This window comes from Protomyctophum parallelum (genome assembly GCF_964188405.1).
Source record: "Protomyctophum parallelum genome assembly, chromosome: 17".
NCBI lineage: Eukaryota > Metazoa > Chordata > Actinopteri > Myctophiformes > Myctophidae > Protomyctophum > Protomyctophum parallelum.
In genome coordinates this window covers 14,291,822-14,313,201 of record NC_139719.1, presented here as the reverse complement: position 1 = coordinate 14,313,201, position 21,380 = coordinate 14,291,822, and the positions used below count along the sequence as shown (strand labels likewise).

Genomic DNA, 21,380 nt, shown 5'->3' with positions numbered 1-21,380 from the left:
ACCTTTGCTGCGTGTCACTCCCCATCTCTCTCCCCCCATTTCTCTCCCCCATTGTCAACTTATACTGTAGGCCTACACTATCTGATAAAGGCAGAACAAGCCCAAAAGAGTTATTTAAAAAATAATAATAAGAAGAAGTTGCCTATAGCCTACCTCAAAATTGCAGCCTACTTAAAGGTAGTATAGATACTTTCCACCTCCTGGCCAAAGGGGGAGAAGGTATATACCGGTATGCCTGCCCTGCTCAGACCTCATAACTCTAGTATGGCCCTGCACAGTCAGACAGAGTAGTGGAGTATAGCCTAAAATTCAAGCTCGTCGTACGGCTGCCGCGACGCGTTGTGAGCTTGTAGATCGGGGCCATTCTTCGGCCGCTCTGGCACCATGCACCACCGTCGTACGAGCGAGGTATATACACGGGAAGCTTTTTAAGTTGTGTGTGGAGTTGCAGCATAGCAGGCCAGTCAGTAAACTGCAGCCCTGCTGCGCGGCAGATGTTTCATCGTACGGGGACAGTCTGTCTCCCTAGACTGCATCTCAACCGTTAGATTTTTTCTGTTTTTCTATTTCCCCCCCCCAACTTCAGCTCAGCTGGTTTCGTGTGTGTATATCTTGTGTTGTGTGTGTGTGTGTCTTGTTCCCCCCCTCATTATTTTCTTTAGTCTTAAAATAATAAAACAACTGGACTACTACCTCTCCAAAAAAAACTATCCGCTTTTTTAATACGCGTTGCAGTTGTCGAACTTGTCGTCATCAGCACCCGAGGGTTTTCTCTCTCTCTCTCCTCCATGGATGGGGCTGTATCCACCACGCTATCCAGTGCAACAGTGGCCACAGCAAGACTAATAATAATATGCAGCAACTTTATTTTTTGTTGTCGTTGAATATCATGATCCCGGCGTCAGCTTTCGTTCAGATTCAGAAGAATGCTTGACCGCTTCGCTGAAGTTCAAGACTGTTACTAAAGTTCTCACACAGGACTGACTGACTCCACTGCGGTGTTTCAGTAGGAGGTGGAGTGAGTGAGTGAGAGAGAGAGAGAGAGTGAGTCCGTTCGTTCCTCTCAAAAAGTTTTACAATAGCAAAAAGGAAAGTCCAACTCTCCGCCGCCGAAGTGGCAGCTCTCTCCGCACTATAGCCCTCGCTATGGATTGTATGTATTTATTGGTGTACTTATTGTCACTCGGTCTGCTGTTTTTGGATCATAAACACGCCGCAGAGTCGCATGGTGAGTCATTCATATTTTCTCTCTCTCTCTCGTTTCATTTTCATTCTCACTCACTCACTCACTCACTCACTGCCATGGGACGATTTAACTACTAAAGGCATCAGCCTCTTTGTAGCAGAACTATCTAGTGGTATGCATACCGGTAACTGTCTTGCATAGCCTACTGGCTGCTGCATACAGTAGCCTGACTGTGGCTGCATACAGGAATGACAAAGTAGCCTATAGTCTGCTCATGGTGGATAGCATACAGTAAGTGTTGGTCAACTAAACCTTTATGGTGTGTGTGTGTGTGTGTGTGTGCGTGTATATATATATATATATATATATATATATATATATATATATATATATATATATATACATATACATAAACGTAATGACTTCAGCTACTTCGGTATAAGTTTTGCACATGTGCACTTTGTTTTGTTTCAAATTCAGCCACAATGTAAATATCAAGTTCAGTCAAGATGACCCCCCCCCCTCCACACACACACACACGCACACGCACACGCGCACAACACAACACATCTGCCTACTAAACTATATTTATAGTGGTTCTTTAAGTAAGTATAGTGCAGGTTCGTTTGATAACCTCATATAGGCCTATAGCCATGTGTGTGTGTGTGTATACCAGTATACCGGTGAGTGGCCACCACACTGGTCTGTGAATGAATGATGGTGATTCTCACTGAACTGCGTGGTCCCATCTATCTATCTGTCTGCCCCTCCTCATCTATCTGTCTGTCCCTCCTCATCTATCTGTCTGTCCCTCCTCATCTATCTGTCTGTCCCTCCTCATCTATCTGTCTGTCCCTCCTCATCTATCTGTCTGCCCCTCCTCATCTATCTGTCTGTCCCTCCTCATCTATCTGTCTGCCCCTCCTCATCTATCTGTCTGTCCCTCCTCATCTATCTGTCTGTCCCTCCTCAGAAAAACTCTCTGGAAAGTTAAGTGAATATGGACTCATCGTGCCGTTCAGCACAGACTCTCGTGGACGCTACATCTCCCACGTGGTGTCCGGGAGCGCAGGTGGCGCCGCGTCAGCCCCTGACAGCCCCGGCACCGGTACCGGTACCGGTACGGGCACCGACACTCACTCCAGCACCAGCAGCAGCAGCAGAAGGGTTGCCCGCAGTGCCCCTGTGATGCCCTCCTCCTCCTCCAACCGGTCAACCGGCGGTCAACAGCAGCACTTGTTTTTCAACGTCACCGTGTTCGGCGTGGAGCTCCACCTGCGCCTGAGGGCCAACCGGCGGCTGGTGGCGCCCGGCGCCGTGGTGGAGTGGCAGGAGGACTTCAAGCGGAGGGGCCAGGAGCACATCCACGGGGACTGCGTCTTCACGGGGGACGTGTCGGACATGCCGCAGGCCTCGGTGGCCATCAGCAACTGTGACGGACTGGTAAGTTGTTCCAGCTTTTATAAGTGACCCGGGACGGTTCCCGGGAACCGTGGTCCTCAAAGTGGGGTTGTTGAGGTGGGTTCAAGCCAAGGAGGGGGGGGGGGGGTTCCCCTGCAGTTATAGTAACCAAATGGACCATACAGATCTGTAATTCTGGTTCCATGTGTGTACAGTAACACGTATGGAACCAAATGGACCATGTATACACTTACACTGTCAGAGCTATGGGCATTGTCCATGGAACCACTGTAATGGAGTGTGGGTTCAAGGTAGAAATATGACAATTAAAAGTCTTTCACACTTTGGTATGATGATGTCAGCTTGAATGGCAGGTTGTTGTTATTATTATTATTATTATAACCGCTGTACAGCTATACTCTAGTCTGCATATCCAGTAAGTCCTGCACGGTAGCCACTGTTCTAAGCCGGCCGGCCCACTGCATGCTTTTTGCTCTCCTTCTTACCGACACTTATGTAAGACACTCATCTTAAAAAGTAACCTGACGCTCTCGCACATGCATGCCCCCCCCCCCCCCCCCCCACACACACACACACACACACACACACACATGCATGGGCCCCCACATATTGGCATCGGCAGTGATGGCTCAGCAAGCATCACACATTGTACTGTACCTCTCTCTCTCTCTCTCTTTCTCTCTCTCTCTCTCTCTGCACTGCGCGGTTGCAGTGGCCCGGCCACACACACACACACACGCACACACGCACACGCGCACACACACACACACACACCAGTAGCTTCAACTCTGAATGCCTGCTTAGTGCTTACAGAGATCTAGGTCTAGGATCCTCAAACATTGATAAACAAGCAAAGCCTGCCTGGTCTATGGTCCTCTGTAGACTAGCGGACCATAGTAGCCCCCAAATTCCCAACATGCACTTTGCAGCGGTCAATGGGGACTATCTGTATCTGTCGCAAAGCGCAGGGCCAGTCGATGCACTTGATGGGCTGACCCTGCTCTGCCAGCGTAGTGAGTGATCAATGCTTCGGCCTGGTTTAGTGTTGAGCCTGTAGATGTGCTACTTTTTATTTATTTTTATTTTTTTGACACTGTAGTATGATCAAGTATAGGACATTAATATGCTAATACAATCACACCTGTGTGAAGGGGCGCTCTTATACATCATACATCATCTCATTCCGGCCAATCACAATGTGAGTCCTCACTTTTGTCTTCAACTGGCCATTCATTGTCAATGGCATGCAACGTTTGTGTTAGGACAATGTTCGTGTTTACACAAACTCTCAAAGCCGGACATAGGAGGGGCTAGCGTCCCTCAAAAAAAAAGTTAGAACTTAGAATATGGAGATCAGAGGTTTCTGCATGCAGGGAAACAAACCTAAACAACATATATAACAACACAATCCTGACCAGTTAACAGTTGGGTGGGATGGGAATCATGGGATTGACCTTTTTTGGGAGCTTTTAAGTCCTCTCCCACAAAAAACAAAGGAGTGAACATGCGTGTCCAGTTTTAATCACCGCACTCTGGCCGCTCAACTGCAAACGTCACAGTTTGTGTGGCAGCATTGTGACTTTGTTATACCGGACCGGTCTGCCTGATAGATTGAGTAAACACCTGCTGCTTTCACGGGTTCAAGTTCTCAGTCGCCAAATGACAGATTTCATTATGAGTGTCCATAGAAGCCAGAATGTCTTCGATGGAAGCATATTGTGCAGCAAAAAATAGCCGATCTACAAACCCTACTGTGCTCTTTTCATGCTGTTTCACAGATCTCATTTTTAGGACATGCCCACACAACATTTTTCAGTTGATCCAAAGTAGCCGATCTACAAGCTCACAATACAGCGTGCAATGAGATGCGGTGTCAGCACATGCAGTAGGGTGGCTATTTTCACTATATTCTGAAACTCTTCACATAATATAATGACATGCCCATAATAGGGTGCGACGACTAGTAATTGATTGTTTTATTAAAGGATCAAAGATTCGTTTTCCGTAATCGGTAAAAAATGATTAGCTCGATTAGCTGTTGCACCCTATTTGTGAACTCAATGATCCGTGTGTGTGTGTGTGTGTGTGTGTGTGTGTGTGTGTGTGTGTGTGTGTGTGTGTGTGTGCGCGCGCGTGAGTGCATAACCGCGCGGGTGTGTGCGCGTGCATGTGCGTCTGTGTGTGTGCGTGCGTGCAGGCGGGACAGTCGAGCTCTTTGTACCACTGTTTACATCAGAGAGAAACAACAGCGTTGCCCTCAACGCTGCCATTGTTTCCCCTCACCAACACTGCATGGAGATGTTTTAGAAGTGCATGCCCTCTGTAACCTGAAGTCTCCTCATGTGACCTAGACCCCCCCCCCCATCACCAGTGGTGGGAAGTAACTGAATACATTTACTTGAGTACTGTACTTAAGTACAATTTCAAGGTATTTGTACTTAAGTATTTCCAATTTCCAATACTTTTTCTTCTACTCCACTACATCTCAGAGGCAAATGTTGTACTTTTACTTACTCCACTGAAATTATTTGAAATTTGAAAAAATGTCTGGTTACTTTGATTGTTATTACAAAACATACATTAGCCTACGTTAAACACTTCAGCCCTATATACCTTTGAAAATAGCCAATCTACAAGCGCACAATGCATACTGTAGGCCTATATAAAAATACTTACATTTGAAAACTTGTAATTGGACATTCTGCATATTATCGTGAGTACTTTCTACTTTTGGTACATTTTGATGCCAATACTTTGGTACTTTTACTCAATTACATTTTTAAATTCGGACTATTTCTACAGGACATTGCATTAGTTTAACCCATTTAGATCTGAGTCCGATAAAAAAACGTCTTCTTTTGTTTCTGAATGGAATTTGAAACATGGCAAAAATGGCAGATCTACAAGATCATAACGCGTCGCAATGCAATGTGATGGGTATGAGACGGCGTGCGCGGTGGCATCGGTTTGTGTCTGAAGTAATAAAGCAGAGTGATAGGAGGAGACTAGAGGACAATGCTTTAATAAAGCAGAGTGATAGGAGGAGACTAGAGGACAATGCTTTAATAAAGCAGAGTGATAGGAGGAGACTAGAGGACAATGCTTTAATAAAGCAGAGTGATAGGAGGAGACTAGAGGACAATGCTTTTGTTGTCTACTCTAATCACAAAGTAATTTCCTGAATGGCTAGAGTGTATCTCCCCCCCAGCCCCCTGAAATCCAATCCCGATCCAAAGAAATCATGTATTCACCTGCAAATATAGCGATATCAAACGGTATATCAAATATTTGCATACTCCCTCTGTTTCATCATGACGGCAGAAAGGGGAACTTTTGCCATTACTTTTTATTTTATTTGTTGATAGCACATCTCCCACCCAATCACGCCAGCCAATCTTATTTGCATAAGAGGGGCACCTGAACCGTGAAGTGTAGTGTGAAAATAAGTGTGGCCTACAGAGCCGTCGGGCTCAAACCTTTAAAACCGTTCATTTTTCTAAGGCCTCCTATGCCCAGCTTTGTCTGTTTGTGTGAACACAAACACGATGATTTGATTGGCTGATCACCCCATAGCGATTATTTGATTGGCAAGAAAGCGCCTAGATAGGGGCACGGTGGCACAGTTGGTAGTGCTGTCGCCTCACAGCTAGAAGGTCCTGGGTTCGATTCCCGCTCGGGGCGCTGTGGGTGCTGGCGGCGTGTTTCCTCCTCCGCATCATCAGTGCCCATACCCGAAGGCGGGGTTGGCGAAAGGGCCTTTCTGTGTGGAGTTTGCATGTTCTCCCCGTGTCCCCTAGGGTAGATACCCTCACAAAAACATGCAGTAATCCTGGTCTCTAAACTGCCTCCCCCTGGCCAGCCGGGGCGCCTGATGGAGGGGAAAGGAACTGGTTGGAATAACGTGTTCCTTCCATGCGCTACGTCCAACCAGGGAAACTCCCCCCTGTCAGGTGTAAAGGAGCAACTTGGACACTCAAGCATGAAGGAAGCATGAGTTAAGTCCGTTGCTCTCCCCAGGTTGGCGGAGGGTGTGTAGAGCCCAGGATCACATTAGATGATTGACACAGGGGTGAAAAATGGGTTACAAAATCGTGGGATAAAAAATATATATTATAAAAAAAAGAAAGCGCCTAGAGCTTTCTGGTTTTTAACAGCTGGTGGTTGGAAATGACGCGTGCGCGCGGCTGCAACTTGACGTGTCGGCATAAAAATGAAAACGGAAAAGATAAGCGGTTGCCCTGACATCGACGGTATGAAGGTGTTGTGTTGTCCAGTTCAAATCTGCCGCTGAACCAATGCTGGGCCGGCAACACTTTGGAGAAAAGTGTCGCCAGTCTGCTTAAGTGCTTTATTGTAACCGACTTTAGGCTTGTTTTACTGTGAAGTGGCTTGTAGTTTGCGGGTTGCTTATTTGGGGTTCATGTTCCTAAATGTTGTTCACACCAGTGCTTCTCAAACATCAGGACCACCAAAATATTCCCTCCCCCCATACAAGATTTGTGTTGTTAAAACCGATCTACAAGCCTGTTGTGAGTGTGTAGGTCGTCTATTAACTGATGTATAATAGGTTTAAATTGGTCAAACCTATCTTGATGCTTTATTAACAAACAGTGTGTGTGTGTGTGTGTGTGTGTGTGTGTGTGTGTGTGTGTGTGTGTGTGTGTGTGTGTGTGGCATGTGCATATAGTGTGCACGCACGCCTGCTAATGTGGCCTTAAGTTGCTTCTTTTGGGTTGGTCAGACGGGGGGGCTGTATTTTGCGTGTCTTAAGTACCAGGTCTTATTACTTAACTTGAGTAAACTAAAGACCTGGAGGCGAGATCAATGCCATTTGTCTATTCTGAGTGGTGAAAGAGCATTGATCACGCCTCCAGGTCTTTAGTTTACTCAAGTTAAGTAATAAGACCTGGTACATAAGACACACAAAATACAGCCCCTGGCCTCTTGTGTCTCTGGGTGGGAAGCAGTGCTGTTATTAGTGAGCACTGACAATGATCAATGATCTTCTTCACGTTTGGAGATAAGACTCCAGTTGGCTCCCCTGTTGGTGCACGTGTCACCTGCATCCTGCAAGCCTGCAAGCAGTAGAACTGCTCTGATTCTTTTCAAGTCAAAGTAGCAGTATACTGTAGGCAGCACAATGCACTTTATTATGACTTATTTGGTTAACTATAGCAGTGTCCGTTGTAGCCTGGTTAATAAACCAGACTAATATCGCACGGACCGCAGGATATTAGTCTGGGGAGGCTCAGCTTGGATTTCATTCCCAGGGGGGCGGGTTGAAACATTTTCTCTTTGACGCAATTGGTCAGAGCTACAGTCAGTCAAAGGTCTCAAGCATTGAAAGTCACTGTACCAAAGCCCGCCCATATTGCATACCGTGTCCCGATTGGCCGCCCCATTTCTCTGGTGTAGGAAATGGGCGTACAATTGAGCCTCTCCAGACCGTAACCCGCCGGCAGGCAATTTTCTTTTGCCAACGGCTGATTCGGTCTGGTTTATTAACCAGGCTATGTCCGTTGGGCACTGGCCTACTTTAAACGATGCAAGTTGTAAATGCATGCCCCACCCAATTTATGTCTGTGTCCCTTCTATGCCCATATATGGAGTTCTTTGTCAGGCATGCCCAAATATGGAGTCTATGTCAGAACATAATCGTGATGTCAGAACAGGCCACCTCCATATATGGAGATCTAGGGTCGATCAGGTGTGACCAATTGGCATATTTTGGCCCTGTCCAGAGCCTGGGCAGAGGCCCTGTCCAGAGCCTGGACAGAGGCCTTTTGTGGCGGTTCAGGACAACCGTGGGTCCGACTGACTCAAGGCCGGGCACTGCACTCCCTGTGGTGGTGTAGAACGCGTGTGTCGAGTTACATGGATTACAGACGTACGTATACAGTACGTACAATCGTACATACACACTTACAGAGACTTGGTGCATTTTGATATACGTATGTTTTGTAATAAGAACATCATCATCATCATCATCATCATACTATAATTCAGTCAATGTCTGTGTGTGTGTCTGTCTGTCTGTCACTGTGACTGCCGGAGATCCTCACTGCCTGCACCAATCACTCCCACTTTTCACACAGGATTTGACCATAATAATATGGAGGTCTTAACGAAGCCTTTTCTTTCGATTTGACACATTAATGATTAATAATGAATTTATTAGTGAATTAAAAATGCGAAAACGCACCCAGGGCGCAGTACCCCCCGCGGCCACAAGGGGGGGGGGATATCTCACAACGGGTAAGGGCTAGTCTAAGTAACTTTAACTAAAGTTTTCAAAAGTGGATTCATTGACATATTTGCCTCTGAGAGTAGATGTACAGTAGTTGTCAAAGTGGTCTGGCTCATAGGGGTCCATCCTTAAAGGGGTTCCACGGGGGTCTCCAGCAATCATTTTAACCACTTTATCCATTTATTATATATTCGTTCGCTATTCAAAAATAGCAGATTTTAGATTTTTTTTTAATGCTGGCACGAAACATTTTCAGATGGGGATCCTTGACGTTTGGGAACCAGTGGTTTAAAGGGGACCCCAACACCAGACCCACAAGAACGCACCCAGGGTTTAAAGGGGACCCCAACACCAGACCCACAAGAACGCACCCAGGTGCCGGCCTGATGCCGCCCCGCGTCCGAAATGGTTGAGAAATGACATGGTCCCTCTACTGTACCCTCTACTGTACTTACTGTCACTGTACTGTACTGGCACACCCAAAATCAACATACAGTTAATATGTGCGTGTGTGTTTGTGTGTGTGTTAGGTTGCGCACATGAAAACAACCATGCTGTTTTCGTGCTCAGACACACCCACCCCAGCCAGCCACACACATAAGTCCGTAAATGGACAAATTGAACTAAATTATACCAAAAACTAACTTTTCCGTTTCCGACAGTGCCTGCGAGGCATGTCTCCTCCTGTGGCACTTCACTTCCAAAGTGCCTTTTCTTTCAACTCACAGAGCTCAAGGTTTGACAGGGCTGTAGGACGCGGGGGAAATGGGGGGGTAAGGGTGGGGTATCTCTTTCAAGGACAAGAATCCCCCCCCCCCCGAACAATATGGACCATGTGTTGCCTTGGGCCGTAGCCAACGTAAACACGGACGTGTCTGCTCTTGCGGTTTATATTTTCTTCAGAGGAGTATTTTGTCAGCTCCTCCAGCATAGGCAAATTATTTAGTCTGCAGAGATGTGCGCCTGGTGTGTGTGTGTGTGTGTGTGTGAGCGACGGGCAGAGATCACAGCTCTGATGTGGTGCGCTTGATGAGATGGAGGTAGAGAGAGTGTGTGTGTGTGTGTGTGTGTGTGTGTGTGTGTGTGTGTGTGTGTGTGATGAGATGGAGGTATTGTTGTGTGTGTGTGTGTGTGTGTGTGTGTGTGGGTGGTGTGCTTGATGAGATGGAGGTAGTGTTGTGTGTGTGTGTGTGTGGGTGGTGTGCTTGATGAGATGGAGGTAGTGTTGTGTGTGTGTGTGTGTGTGTGTGTGTGTGTGTGTGTGTGTGTGTGTGTGTGTGTGTGTGTGTGTGTGTGTGTGTGTGTGTGTGTGTGTGTGTGTGGTGTGCTTGATGAGATGGAGGTAAAGTGCAGGAGACAACTGATGATCTCTAGATGAAAGTGGGTGGCAGATTGAAAGCGTGGCTCACGTGCAGACTAGAGGAGGAACATCAGACTAGAGGAGGAACATCAGACTAGAGGAGGAACATCAGACTAGAGGAGGAACATCAGACTAGAGGAGGAACATCAGACTAGAGGAGGAACATCAGACTAGAGGAGGAACATCAGACTAGAGGAGGAACATCAGACTAGAGGAGGAACATCACAGACTAGAGGAGGAACATCACAGACTAGAGGAGGAACATCACAGACTAGAGGAGGAACATCACAGACTAGAGGAGGAACATCAGACTAGAGGAGGAACATCAGACTAGAGGAGGAACATCAGACTAGAGGAGGAACATCAGACTAGAGGAGGAACATCAGACTAGAGGAGGAACATCCCATGCGGGAAGACACTTGGCGGCCATAAACTATAAAGCCAGAGTTATACTTGGTTGGTGAGTGAGGGTGTCGTCACGCAACCGAAAATAGTAGATCGGCTATATATTCCAGGCACGCGACACAGGGCGCGCCGTTGCAGGCCCAAAATAGCCGATCTACAAGCTCATCGCAAGTTTCAAATGCTTCCGTCTGAAAGCTTATAAAGCGGATATTATCTGACTCTCTCCCCACTTAGTTCCGCTCAGTCTTCGCAGTCGTGAGTCGTGTAAATGTTAATAATTTTCGGTGTAAATCATAAGTCAAATTCCTATTCCAGTACCCACATGTATTTGAAAATAGCAGATATATACTGTATATATATATACTTCTTCCACCGTACTGTTACTTTCTTCCAGCGTTACTGGCTGTGAGTGTGGACTCTGCTGTGCTGTGCAGCGGCATGCCAGAGCCTTATTCCCACAGAGACGAGAGAGAGAGAGAGAGAGAGACATCCTCTCTCTGCTAGGGTGGTATGATGACATCACATCAGCGCCGCATGCAGTAACAGATCATTACGTGATCTTTGGTCCCCTGCCATGTGCCCAGAGGAGCAACACTGCCTCATCCTCTGGCATCCCAGCACATATCATCATGCCAGATAGGACATGCCACATGCAGAATACACTGTCTATCGCCCGGTCTAAAGGTCCCTAAGCCTCTTAAACTGGATGGCCTTTGGATATATATATGTCTGTCGTCGAGGTGGAACGGAACTCATATTATGATGTCCCAAAATGGTTTACTTTTCCGGATTCAATTTCGAAAGTACAGTATCAAAATCGGCAGATGGACGAGCTTGAGACGCGTCGCGGCTCTGCTACTTTTGATACTTGTTGTGTGTGACGCTGTATAGTACTGTATGTACAGTATAGGGCAGTGGTTTCCAACCAGTGGTCCGGGGACCACCAGTGGTCCTTGAGGGAGTGTACAATGAAACCAAATGGACCCTGGTGGGTCCATTTGGTTTCATTTTACGCTCTCAAGAGTTAAATTATTGTTAAACAACTGCATTATTCAACACAATTTATTTGATCAACGTCTGCCATATCTCGTATATGGTACCATATTATCAATGCAGCATCATGCATCAATCTTATCCAACGATAACAAAATATTCTTTAGTTTTTTGGAGTATCGATACTTTTACTTAAAGTAAAAATAAATAAAACTGAGTACTTTTCCCACCGCTCGTGCATTTGGGAATTGGCACAGATTGGATTTCACGCGTGATGATGGAAACACGAGCAACTGGGATAACTGCAGCCGGAGGAAGAGCTGCTATTTCTGTTTCCCAATCGGTTACATGGAGAGGGTTCCACCTAGCAACAGGAGGAGGCAGAGCTGCAGGGGTTAAATGGAGAGGGATCCACCTAGCAACAGGAGGAGGCAGAGCTGCAGGGGTTAAATGGAGAGGGATCCACCTAGCAACAGGAGGAGGCAGAGCTGCAGGGGTTAAATGGAGAGGGATCCACCTAGCAACAGGAGGAGGCAGAGCTGCAGGGGTTAAATGGAGAGAGATCCACCTAGCAACAGAGCTGGGGGATCACATGGTGGAGAAAAGTACTCACATTTTGTTTTTTTACTTAACCCATTCACCCATTGAGACCTGAGGACCGATTCTACAAATGTCTTCTAAATCAGGGGTTCTCAACCCTTGGGGGGATTAATCTGGGGGTCCCAGATTATAATTTTTTATTATTATTTGCAACTGAATGGCTGGAAATGGAAATGAAGAGTTTACAATTACATGATAGTACATGCATAAACTTTCCTGAACACCTAGAACGCCCAGGACGAAGTATCTTCGTCTTATCTATTAGTAACGCCCGACGCCCAGGACGAAGTATTGTCCAAAAGACAAAGGTTATTGATATGAAAATGGATCGAATGGCTACACAGCCTGGGAGCGCCTGTTGGGCAATCCTCCATGTTGCGTAAGAGTGAGACGTCATCGAAAAACTCCCCTGTTTAGCAAAAAAGAAAATCTTAAAACATTAATAACTCACAATCTAAATCATCCCGTCTAATTATGATCCTGTGTTTGACGGCCCTCCGCAGTCCAGACGCTAGTTGCGATAGATTTATTCTTACCTCCCGTTGTTGTCGATCGACTTTGAAGTGGCGTGGCTATTGTTAGCTATACACACACATTCACAACAACATCCGTCGGTATAGTGGTCCGTGTTTATAGATGGACTGGGCGCTATAATGTAATGGATTAAATAACCCCGGGCGTTCTGGGTGTTAATGATTATTTCTGGATTCAGTATCAGTATGTCATGATGTATTTTCTAAAAGAAATTCCACTATGTAGGAATACTCTGTTGGTAAAAGTAATAGTTCGGTATTCAAAATTACAAAAGGTTTTTGGCATCAAAATGTACTGTCTGAGAGTACCAAGAGTAGAAAGTACGCAGAAATGAGTGGTTAGATTAATACAAGTTTTATTATTATTATAATCAAAATTTATAAAGTAACTATAGTAACTAAAGTCTTCAAGTAATTGCATAAAACAAATACAATATTTGCCTCTGAGAAATTACCTCAAAACTGTACTTAAGTACAGTACTTGAGTACATGTACTTAGTTACTTCACGCCACTGGTTGGGGGATCAAACTCCCCTTTTGGCTGCGGCCGGCGGGTCGAGTTTGGAAAACTAGTTTTCCATCTATCGGAGAAGATGGAAAATTCTTTGCACAAATTGCTTTATCCGTGAATGTTTGCAGGAATACTGTAAAAAGAGGGGCTGGTGTTCCTCTTGTGTTCCAGTGCAGTATTGATGTTTAATCATAAAACAAACCATTGTACTTAACCCATTTTGACCTGAGATCAGATTCTAAAAATGTCTTCTACATCCTGACATTCTGAAAAGGCTATGTTTCAATGTCAGATCTGCTATTTTTCAATAGCTAAAGCAAAAGGGGTTCCTGCCCAAAATGGGTTTTAAGAGCACCCAGATGGTTTTGTGCGTGGCACCCAGGTCCCCTTTATAAGTGACAGCTATTGCATTACTGTTCAGATGTATGATGAGGAAGGCCGTATTGTTGCATGCTGCTATGGGGGAAACTGAATAAACAAGAATCCTTTTGGATACAACGTGAGTGCTGGTATTGTTTCTGGTTCTTCCAGAACCATGTGCACCCAATGCACTATTACATGGAATTATTCAACTGAGTGCTTGTTTTTCTTCTTTCTTCATGACTTGTGACGGTACCATGAGTAATATACGATAGACACATTCTACTGTACTTCTGGGGGGGGGGGGGGGGGGTCTGGCCCTCACAAGTGTAGGAATACACACAGTGCACATGCACACACACACGCACGCATGCACGCACGCACACACACACACACACACACACACACACACACACACACACACACACACACACACACACACACACACACACACACACACACACACACACACACACACACACACACACACACACACACACACACACACACACACACATTGTAGTCTACATGTCAGCAGGTATGTGTGACAATTTAATTATTTCATGTGTGTTTAGCTGTTGCCAGGTGTAACAGCTTTGGGGATTATCCATGCATTGCTATATACATGCATTTGCATTTCTGTTATGACAGCAGGTCAGCTCCTCCCTGTAATACTGTAATGAAGTAGACCTACTCTACACTTTAACCAAGCGAAATTAAGTAGTTTGAGAACCCTAAGCCTTAATTAGTATCATTGGTAACACCTGTGAAGCAAGTACTGTAGGGATGCGGCCCGGAAGTAGGAAGAGTTATTCTGTGTGCATAATTATAGCCCATTGGAAGTGATTAAACTAAACCAGCGGATTGTGTGATGCTGTAGTATGATCAATCATGTTTATTTCTAAAATAAATAATCAAATAAATTAGAAAGATGCAAATCCTGCGGAATTGCAAACGTGGTTGCCTATCTCTGTAGGAATATTGTTCAGTTAGAAGAGTTGAGTTGGGTATGATGTCACTGTATACTGTCCAATCAGATGAGGGCAAAGTGCACAAATGCCTTCGGTGGCCAATCGGAGGGGAGAATAGATATAGAGAGTTGTTGAACGATGCGAACATCTTTAAACGATTTAAGTGCTGGAGTGCAATAACAATAACCTATAGGCAAACACACACACACACACACACACACACACACACACACACACACACACACACACACACACACACACACACACACACACACACACACACACACACACACACACACACACACACACACACACACACACTACTACTACAAGAGGTTTCTGCCCGACAGCAACGATACCTATATAACTTGCAGCACCTTTAACCTTGAACGTGCATGTTAAAAATGGCTCCCATGCCTGACTCTATAGTACATGTGTGTGTGTGTGTGTGTGTGTGTGTGTACTTTTTAACCTAAAATATACAAAGGAATGTTGCTTCTGGGAATTGAATCGGTGTGACTTCATAAACTGCGTGACCTCCGGTGACAGCTGGGCTCAGGAACGGCTCCAGATCTTTGAGTTTGAGAAAAAACAGAAGGGATTAACTTCTCTCTCTCTCTCTCTCTCTCTCTCTCTCTCTCTCTCTCTCTCTCTCTCTCTCTCTCTCGCTCTCGCTCTCCTTTATGGATCAACAAAGTGCACGCCTGGAACTAGAAATTATACGTTTCAAAACAATCGGCCTCAAATTGCAGGTTAAGCTTCTTGGAATGACAGTGAAGACATTGATTTCCCTCTGCACATTGTTAGGGCAGGCATCCGTAGCCCTGGGCTCTTCTTCCATTTTTAGATTGTGTGTGTGCGCGCGCGCGTGTGTGTGCATGCATGCGTGCGTGACACGTGTGTGTGTGTGTGCGTGTGTGTGTGTGCGACGCCACCTTCCCAAGGTGCACACACCTCTTCCGCCTATAGCCCCCCCACCAACCAGAACAACCCTAAACCAGGCAGGCATGCACCCCCCACCACGTGTGTGTGTGTGTGTGTGTGTGTGTGTGTGTGTGTGTGTGTGTGTGTGTGTGTGTGTGTGTGTGTGTGTGTGTGTGTGTGTGTGTGTGTGTGTGTGTGTGTGTGTGTGTGTGTGTGTGTGTGTGTGTGTGTGTGTGTGTGTGTGTGCGACGCCAGCTTCCCAAGGTGCACACACCTCTTCCGCCTATAGCCCCCCCACACCAACCAGAACAACCCTAAACCAGGCAGCCATGCCCCCCCCACCCCCCCCACCCCCCCACCCTGACCTGTGTGTGCAACTATTTGTGACGGATGTTGAGTCTTATCTCGCCGGATGTCATTGTTCAGTAAGACAGAAAAAGTGCACGGAAATCGTTTTCTGTCCAAAACGAGTTATCACGTTGTCACGGTTCGCTCCTCTGCCCTTGGACTTTGTCTGTATTTTGGGACTTATTACTTGTATTTGTGTTCTGTACCTTATTTTGTAGTTTTGTTCCTAGTGTTTCCTGTCTGCCTTGTTTGCTGTCTCCTGCCTTGTCTCACCTCCCTGTATTAGTGTAACCCTAGGCCCTAGCCACCTGTGTTCTGTTGTCTGTTAGCCTATCCCAGTGATGATTGTGTGTTTCAGTTCACCTGTGTGTAGTCTTGTCTATATATATGCCCCAGTGTTTTCAGCTCCTTGTCAGTTCGTCGTCGTATATGTTGTGGTCAGTTGTTCCATGTATATTGTTCCTTGTGATTTTTCCATGTGGGTTTTTGAGAAATAAACCTCTTGAACATTCACTTCTCTGCCTGGCCTGGTCGTTCTGCATTTGAGTCCTACCTCCGTGACCACACCGTGACACACGTACGTCAACTGCCAGGTATCGATGAGTTAATTCATCCACCAGCGTTTTGACCTTGTGTAAAGCCATGCTAAGTGGTCAGATGGGTGGTCAGTCGGTCCTTGATAATGGGAGGGTCCTTGACAAATTTAATAGACTAACTAACGGGGGAAAAGGTGTTTTATTTTGGGGCCCTATACTGTAGGTTCATTAATGGCTTGTTAAGAGTGCAGTGGAGGATGCACTGACCACATATATAAAGAGACCTTGCTGCCTCTATGCAGCTTCGCAGAGCCAAAACGACAGCCCTCTGAATTACATGAATATCCACCTTCAAAGTTGCTTTTACCGGTGTGTGGAATGTAGTGTGTGGGTGAGCTCTGGAGGTTAGATGTGTTTGCCTTTTTTCCCCTAAGAGGTCAGTGGCAACTGCCGGAAGACTCATGCCTCACGCTGTGAGGTGTGAGCTAAACCGTTCCCAAAGGTGGAAGACTCATGCCTCACGCTGTGAGCTAAAACGTTCCCAAACGTTTTAGCTCAAGAACCCAAAAGAGAGGGGGACCCAACCTATAGTGAAAATAGCAGATCTATAAGCTCACAATGCGTCGAGCCGCGTTGTGAGCTTGTAGATGGATAGTGGCTTTGTTTTCTGATGTATGGAATTTAAACACATCAAAGATTAAGCCATGACTTAAGTACAAACGGCTTGTACAGGTAATCATGAATGAAAAAAATCTTTGAATTTGTTTTAAATTCATGGAACGTTTTGCAGGCAGGCAGGCAGACAGACAGACGCCATGCATGCATACTGTAACATAGATCATTGATGGTTGTACACAGTCACAGGCGTAGGCCTATATATGGGTGCAGACAGAGGGCTGGATTTCAGGTGAGGCTCAGTCAGTCAGTCAGTCAGTCAGTCAGTCAGTCAGTCTACACCACATGTTTACATCTGTTTCCTCTGTATGGGTCTCCCTCCCAAATGTTTTGGTCCTGTGCCTCGGTGTACCATTGACACAATTGGTTCTCAATGTGTGGTCCGGTGAGCAAATAATGTCTGGGGTCCATGAAATAGTTGAGCACCACTGATATAGAAACTTAGGTTTTTCAGAAAACTGTCAAGATTTCGAAGACATTTGTAGAATCTGGTCTCAGTCCTACATTGGTTAATATAGCATCACAATAATTTTAACCAAATGTATCCATTTATATGTGTGGCTATTCAAAAACAGAAGAACCAACCCCAGAGGAAGTATACAGTAGGCCTAGTGCACTCTTACTTGGAATTTCCTGGTTCGGATTCGGAACAGAATTCCTTTGCCATTCTGTCACCTCCCTTGCCCTGTGACCCCCCCCCCCCCTTCACAGTGTGTGTGTGTTGTCAGTCCAGAGATGATGATGACCCTTCTTTATATGACGTGATTTAAATTTAGACGCTACAACAACGCTGTTCTCTGTGTTGCTTGGCTCTATTTATACATAGTCTTCTTGAAATACACAGAACTGTAGACAGATTCTTACTGGCATGGTGGGCATTGCTTTCTTTTCCTGCAACCCCCCCAAACACACACACACACACACACACACACACACACACACACACACACACACACACACACACACACACACACACACACACACACACACCACTGCACTGGAAGTATAATTATGGAACCAGCCCCTCCTATGTCTAGCTTTGAAGAAACATAGAAGACAAAGGTGAGGACGCAAATTGTGATCGTCCAGAATGAGATGATGTATGATGACGTATGATGATAAGAGAATATGACTTGTACAGTATATCATAGTTACAGTATATCGTCACTGTTGGGCACCTCCTATGTCCGTATTCTTCTAACTTTTTGTGATCCCCCCCCCCCTAAATGTACGCAATTATACAACAGTTAGCCTACCCTTAAAACTAATATCATCATTTCTTTAATGACAGATGTAGCCACTACGACCACAAATGTCCCAATAAACTAGCTAGCCTAGCCACAGAGTCTGCTGCACTCTGGGAGATTTCTGTTGGTGAAACCATGGCCACTATAGTGTCTCCCTCAGTGAATATGTTGGTGAACACAGGCCTATAGTGTCTCCCTCAGTGAATATATCTGATGTTGGTGAACACATGGCCCCTATAGTGTCTCCCTCAGTGAATATATCTGATGTTGGTGAACACATGGCCCCTATAGTGTCTCCCTCAGTGAATATATCTGATGTTGGTGAACACATGGCCCCTATAGAGCGACGCAGTTCCTCCCCCTTTCAGAACAACGAACGGCCCAGGAAATGAAAACGCAATGCATTTCCCCATAGGCAATTTTTATTTAATTTATTTTAAGACCTTTTAAGCGTCGTACGAAGCCAACTCTTGTCGTGACAAATCATGACAACACACACAATATTTTGGACCAAACAAATAATTACAAAGAAGAAAAACAACAAAAAAAGTGTTGTAACCTGCCGTTTTTTTCTACTTTCTAATTCTTTGTTTGGCCCGAAATATTGTGTGTGTTGTCATGATTTGTCACGACAAGAGTTGGCTTCGTACAACGCTTAAAAGGTCTTTAAATAAATTAAATAAAAACTGCCTATGGGGAAATGCATTGCGTTTTCATTTCCTGGGCCGTTTGTTGTTATGAAAGGGGGAGGGACTGTGCCGCTCTATAGTGTCTCCCTCAGTGAATATATCTGATGTTGGTGAACACATGGCCCCTATAGTGTCTCAGTCAGTGAATATATCTGATGTTGGTGAACACATGGCCCCTATAGTGTCTCAGTCAGTGAATATATCTGATGTTGGTGAACACATGGCCCCTATGGTGTTAGCCTGGTTAATAAACCAGACCGAATCAGCCGTTGGCAAAAATAAATTGCCTGCCGGCGGATTACGGTCTGGAGAGGCTCAATTGTACGCCCATTTCCTACACCAGAGAAATGGGGCGGCCAATCGGGACACGGTATGCAATATGGGCGGGCTTTGGTACAGTGACTTTCAATGCTTGAGACCTTTGACTGACAGTCGCTCTGACCAATTGCGTCAAAGAGAAAATGTTTCAACCCGCTCCCCTGGAAATGAAATCCAAGCTGAGCCTCCCCAGACTAATATCCCGCGGTCCGTGCGATATTAGTCTGGTTTATTAACCAGGCTACTATGGTGTCTCCCTCAGTGACATATGCCTCCTTGACATGAAAAGGTTTGAGCACCACTGATTATATATAGCAACATAATGGAAGGTTGTCAGGAGAGAAAACTGTTTGTAGTATTTAGAAAACATTTTCCTAATTACTGTAGGTCAGGAGGAGGAGACCCCCGCAGGGTTTCTCCCCCCCCCTCCCCGGGGGGAGGGGGGGGGAGGAGGCTTTTGACAATCTGGTCCTGAGCACACAGCCAATAAGACTATCCATCCATCACAAATATTTACGTTAAAACACTTAAGTTCTAAAACAAAGATGGCCAGGAAGAGGATGTTTAGCTCATGGAAATCAGTGTCCGTATAAATGTTTGCCCTCTCCTCTCTTTCCTGCCACTCAGCGCACTGCGCTCCGTCCGTGGTGTCAGTTAGTGGAGTCCTCCATCCCATCGCAGAGTGTCCTGTGAGGTCCATTCTAAATGTGTCCTAAAATCACGTGGTTCTCAAACGTGTTCGTGCTCAGGAGGACCCGCCAAATAATATGTATTTGCCATGGACCATTTGAAAATGTTTTGTGGGCCCAGGCCGTAGCGTAACGGTCTGGGCACCGGACTGGTAATCCAGTCGCAGTGTGCCGCGGGTTCGACTCCCGGACCCGACACGGCCTTTACTGCATGTCATCCCCCCATCTCTCTCCCGTTTCCTGTCAGCCTACTGTCTGTCCCTTCAAAAATCAATAAAAGGCGTAAGCCGCAAAAAAATATCTTAAAAAAAATAATAATAATAATGTTTTGTGACATGCAGGGACCGCCCCAGAAGAGAAGATTTGTTTCAAAATTATTCAACATTTTTCAAACACTTTCTAGATGTTTCCATGTACAAGCAAAGCTTGTATAAGGTTGCATACCGGTATCTGCTATTTTTTGAGGACCACAAAAGGTTTTTTTTTCAGAAAAACATATTTTGCTATATACAGACTAGTAGGCGATATATTTAGCTAACATCTAAAATGTTTTAATGAGGTCAAGTTGAGCCTCTTACGAAGACAGACAAAGAATATATACAGTCCTACAGACTAGATTCTTTAAGCACTTGAACCATAGTGTCCCTATATTTCGGTGGGGAACATTCGTGGAAAATCATATTTTCTGTCAAGATATTTACGGTACTGTGACAACATTAGGGGGGGGGGGGTAGCAGAGACTAATGTGTATAGATAGATCAGGGGTAGGCAACCTGTGGCTCTTATAGGTCCTCTCCCGTGGCTCCCAGTTGCTACGGCAAAGAAGTATGAAAAGGAATAAGAGGTTTTCTTTTTCTTCTTTTTTACATTTAATCATAATTTATTATTGAATTTGTAGTAGGCATAAAGTTATTCTTTAATTTTGATATTGCAAAACAATGTTGCCTATACACCATGCAGATAAAAATAAGAATCAAATTTAATGAAGGAAAATAGAAAAATGTATTCATGATAAGACATCTTTGTATGTATACTCTGTATCTATACAAATGACAAATAAACCTGAACCTGAACCTGAACCTTTGTTTGTTTTCACCATGTGCTGCTGGCTTACTGGTACAGTATACTTGACTTGAAATTAGCAAACAATAAAATTTAATATTGAAAGACCAGAAAAAACACGAATAATTAAAGTTTTCTTTATTAAAGCAAACATATTTTGCGGGTCCAGATAGAATTGTAATACGTTTTGGGCCAAAAATGGCTCTTCTGATAATAAAGGTTGCCTACCCCTGAGATAGATAGATAGATAGATAGATTATTACATTTTGTGTCATGCACCAGCCCACATGGACTTATAGGACAC

The 21,380-nt window shown here is 45.2% G+C and overlaps 1 protein-coding gene across 3 annotated transcripts in view; it reads left to right on the top strand.

Moving 5' to 3' along the window:
• The first annotated feature begins 556 nt into the window (after nt 1–556).
• adamts14 (ADAM metallopeptidase with thrombospondin type 1 motif, 14) overlaps nt 557–21,380 on the top strand; it is a 97,036-nt gene continuing 76,212 nt past the window's right edge. For all 3 annotated transcript variants that reach the window (XR_014570615.1, XM_083788201.1, XM_083788200.1), the window contains exons 1-2: nt 557–1,228; nt 2,160–2,629. Coding sequence is in view for 2 of the 3 variants with exons in the window: in XM_083788201.1 (XP_083644327.1) it covers nt 1,147–1,228; nt 2,160–2,629 (552 nt within the window). In the remaining variant the exon portion in view is untranslated. The remainder of the gene's footprint in view (nt 1,229–2,159; nt 2,630–21,380) is intronic.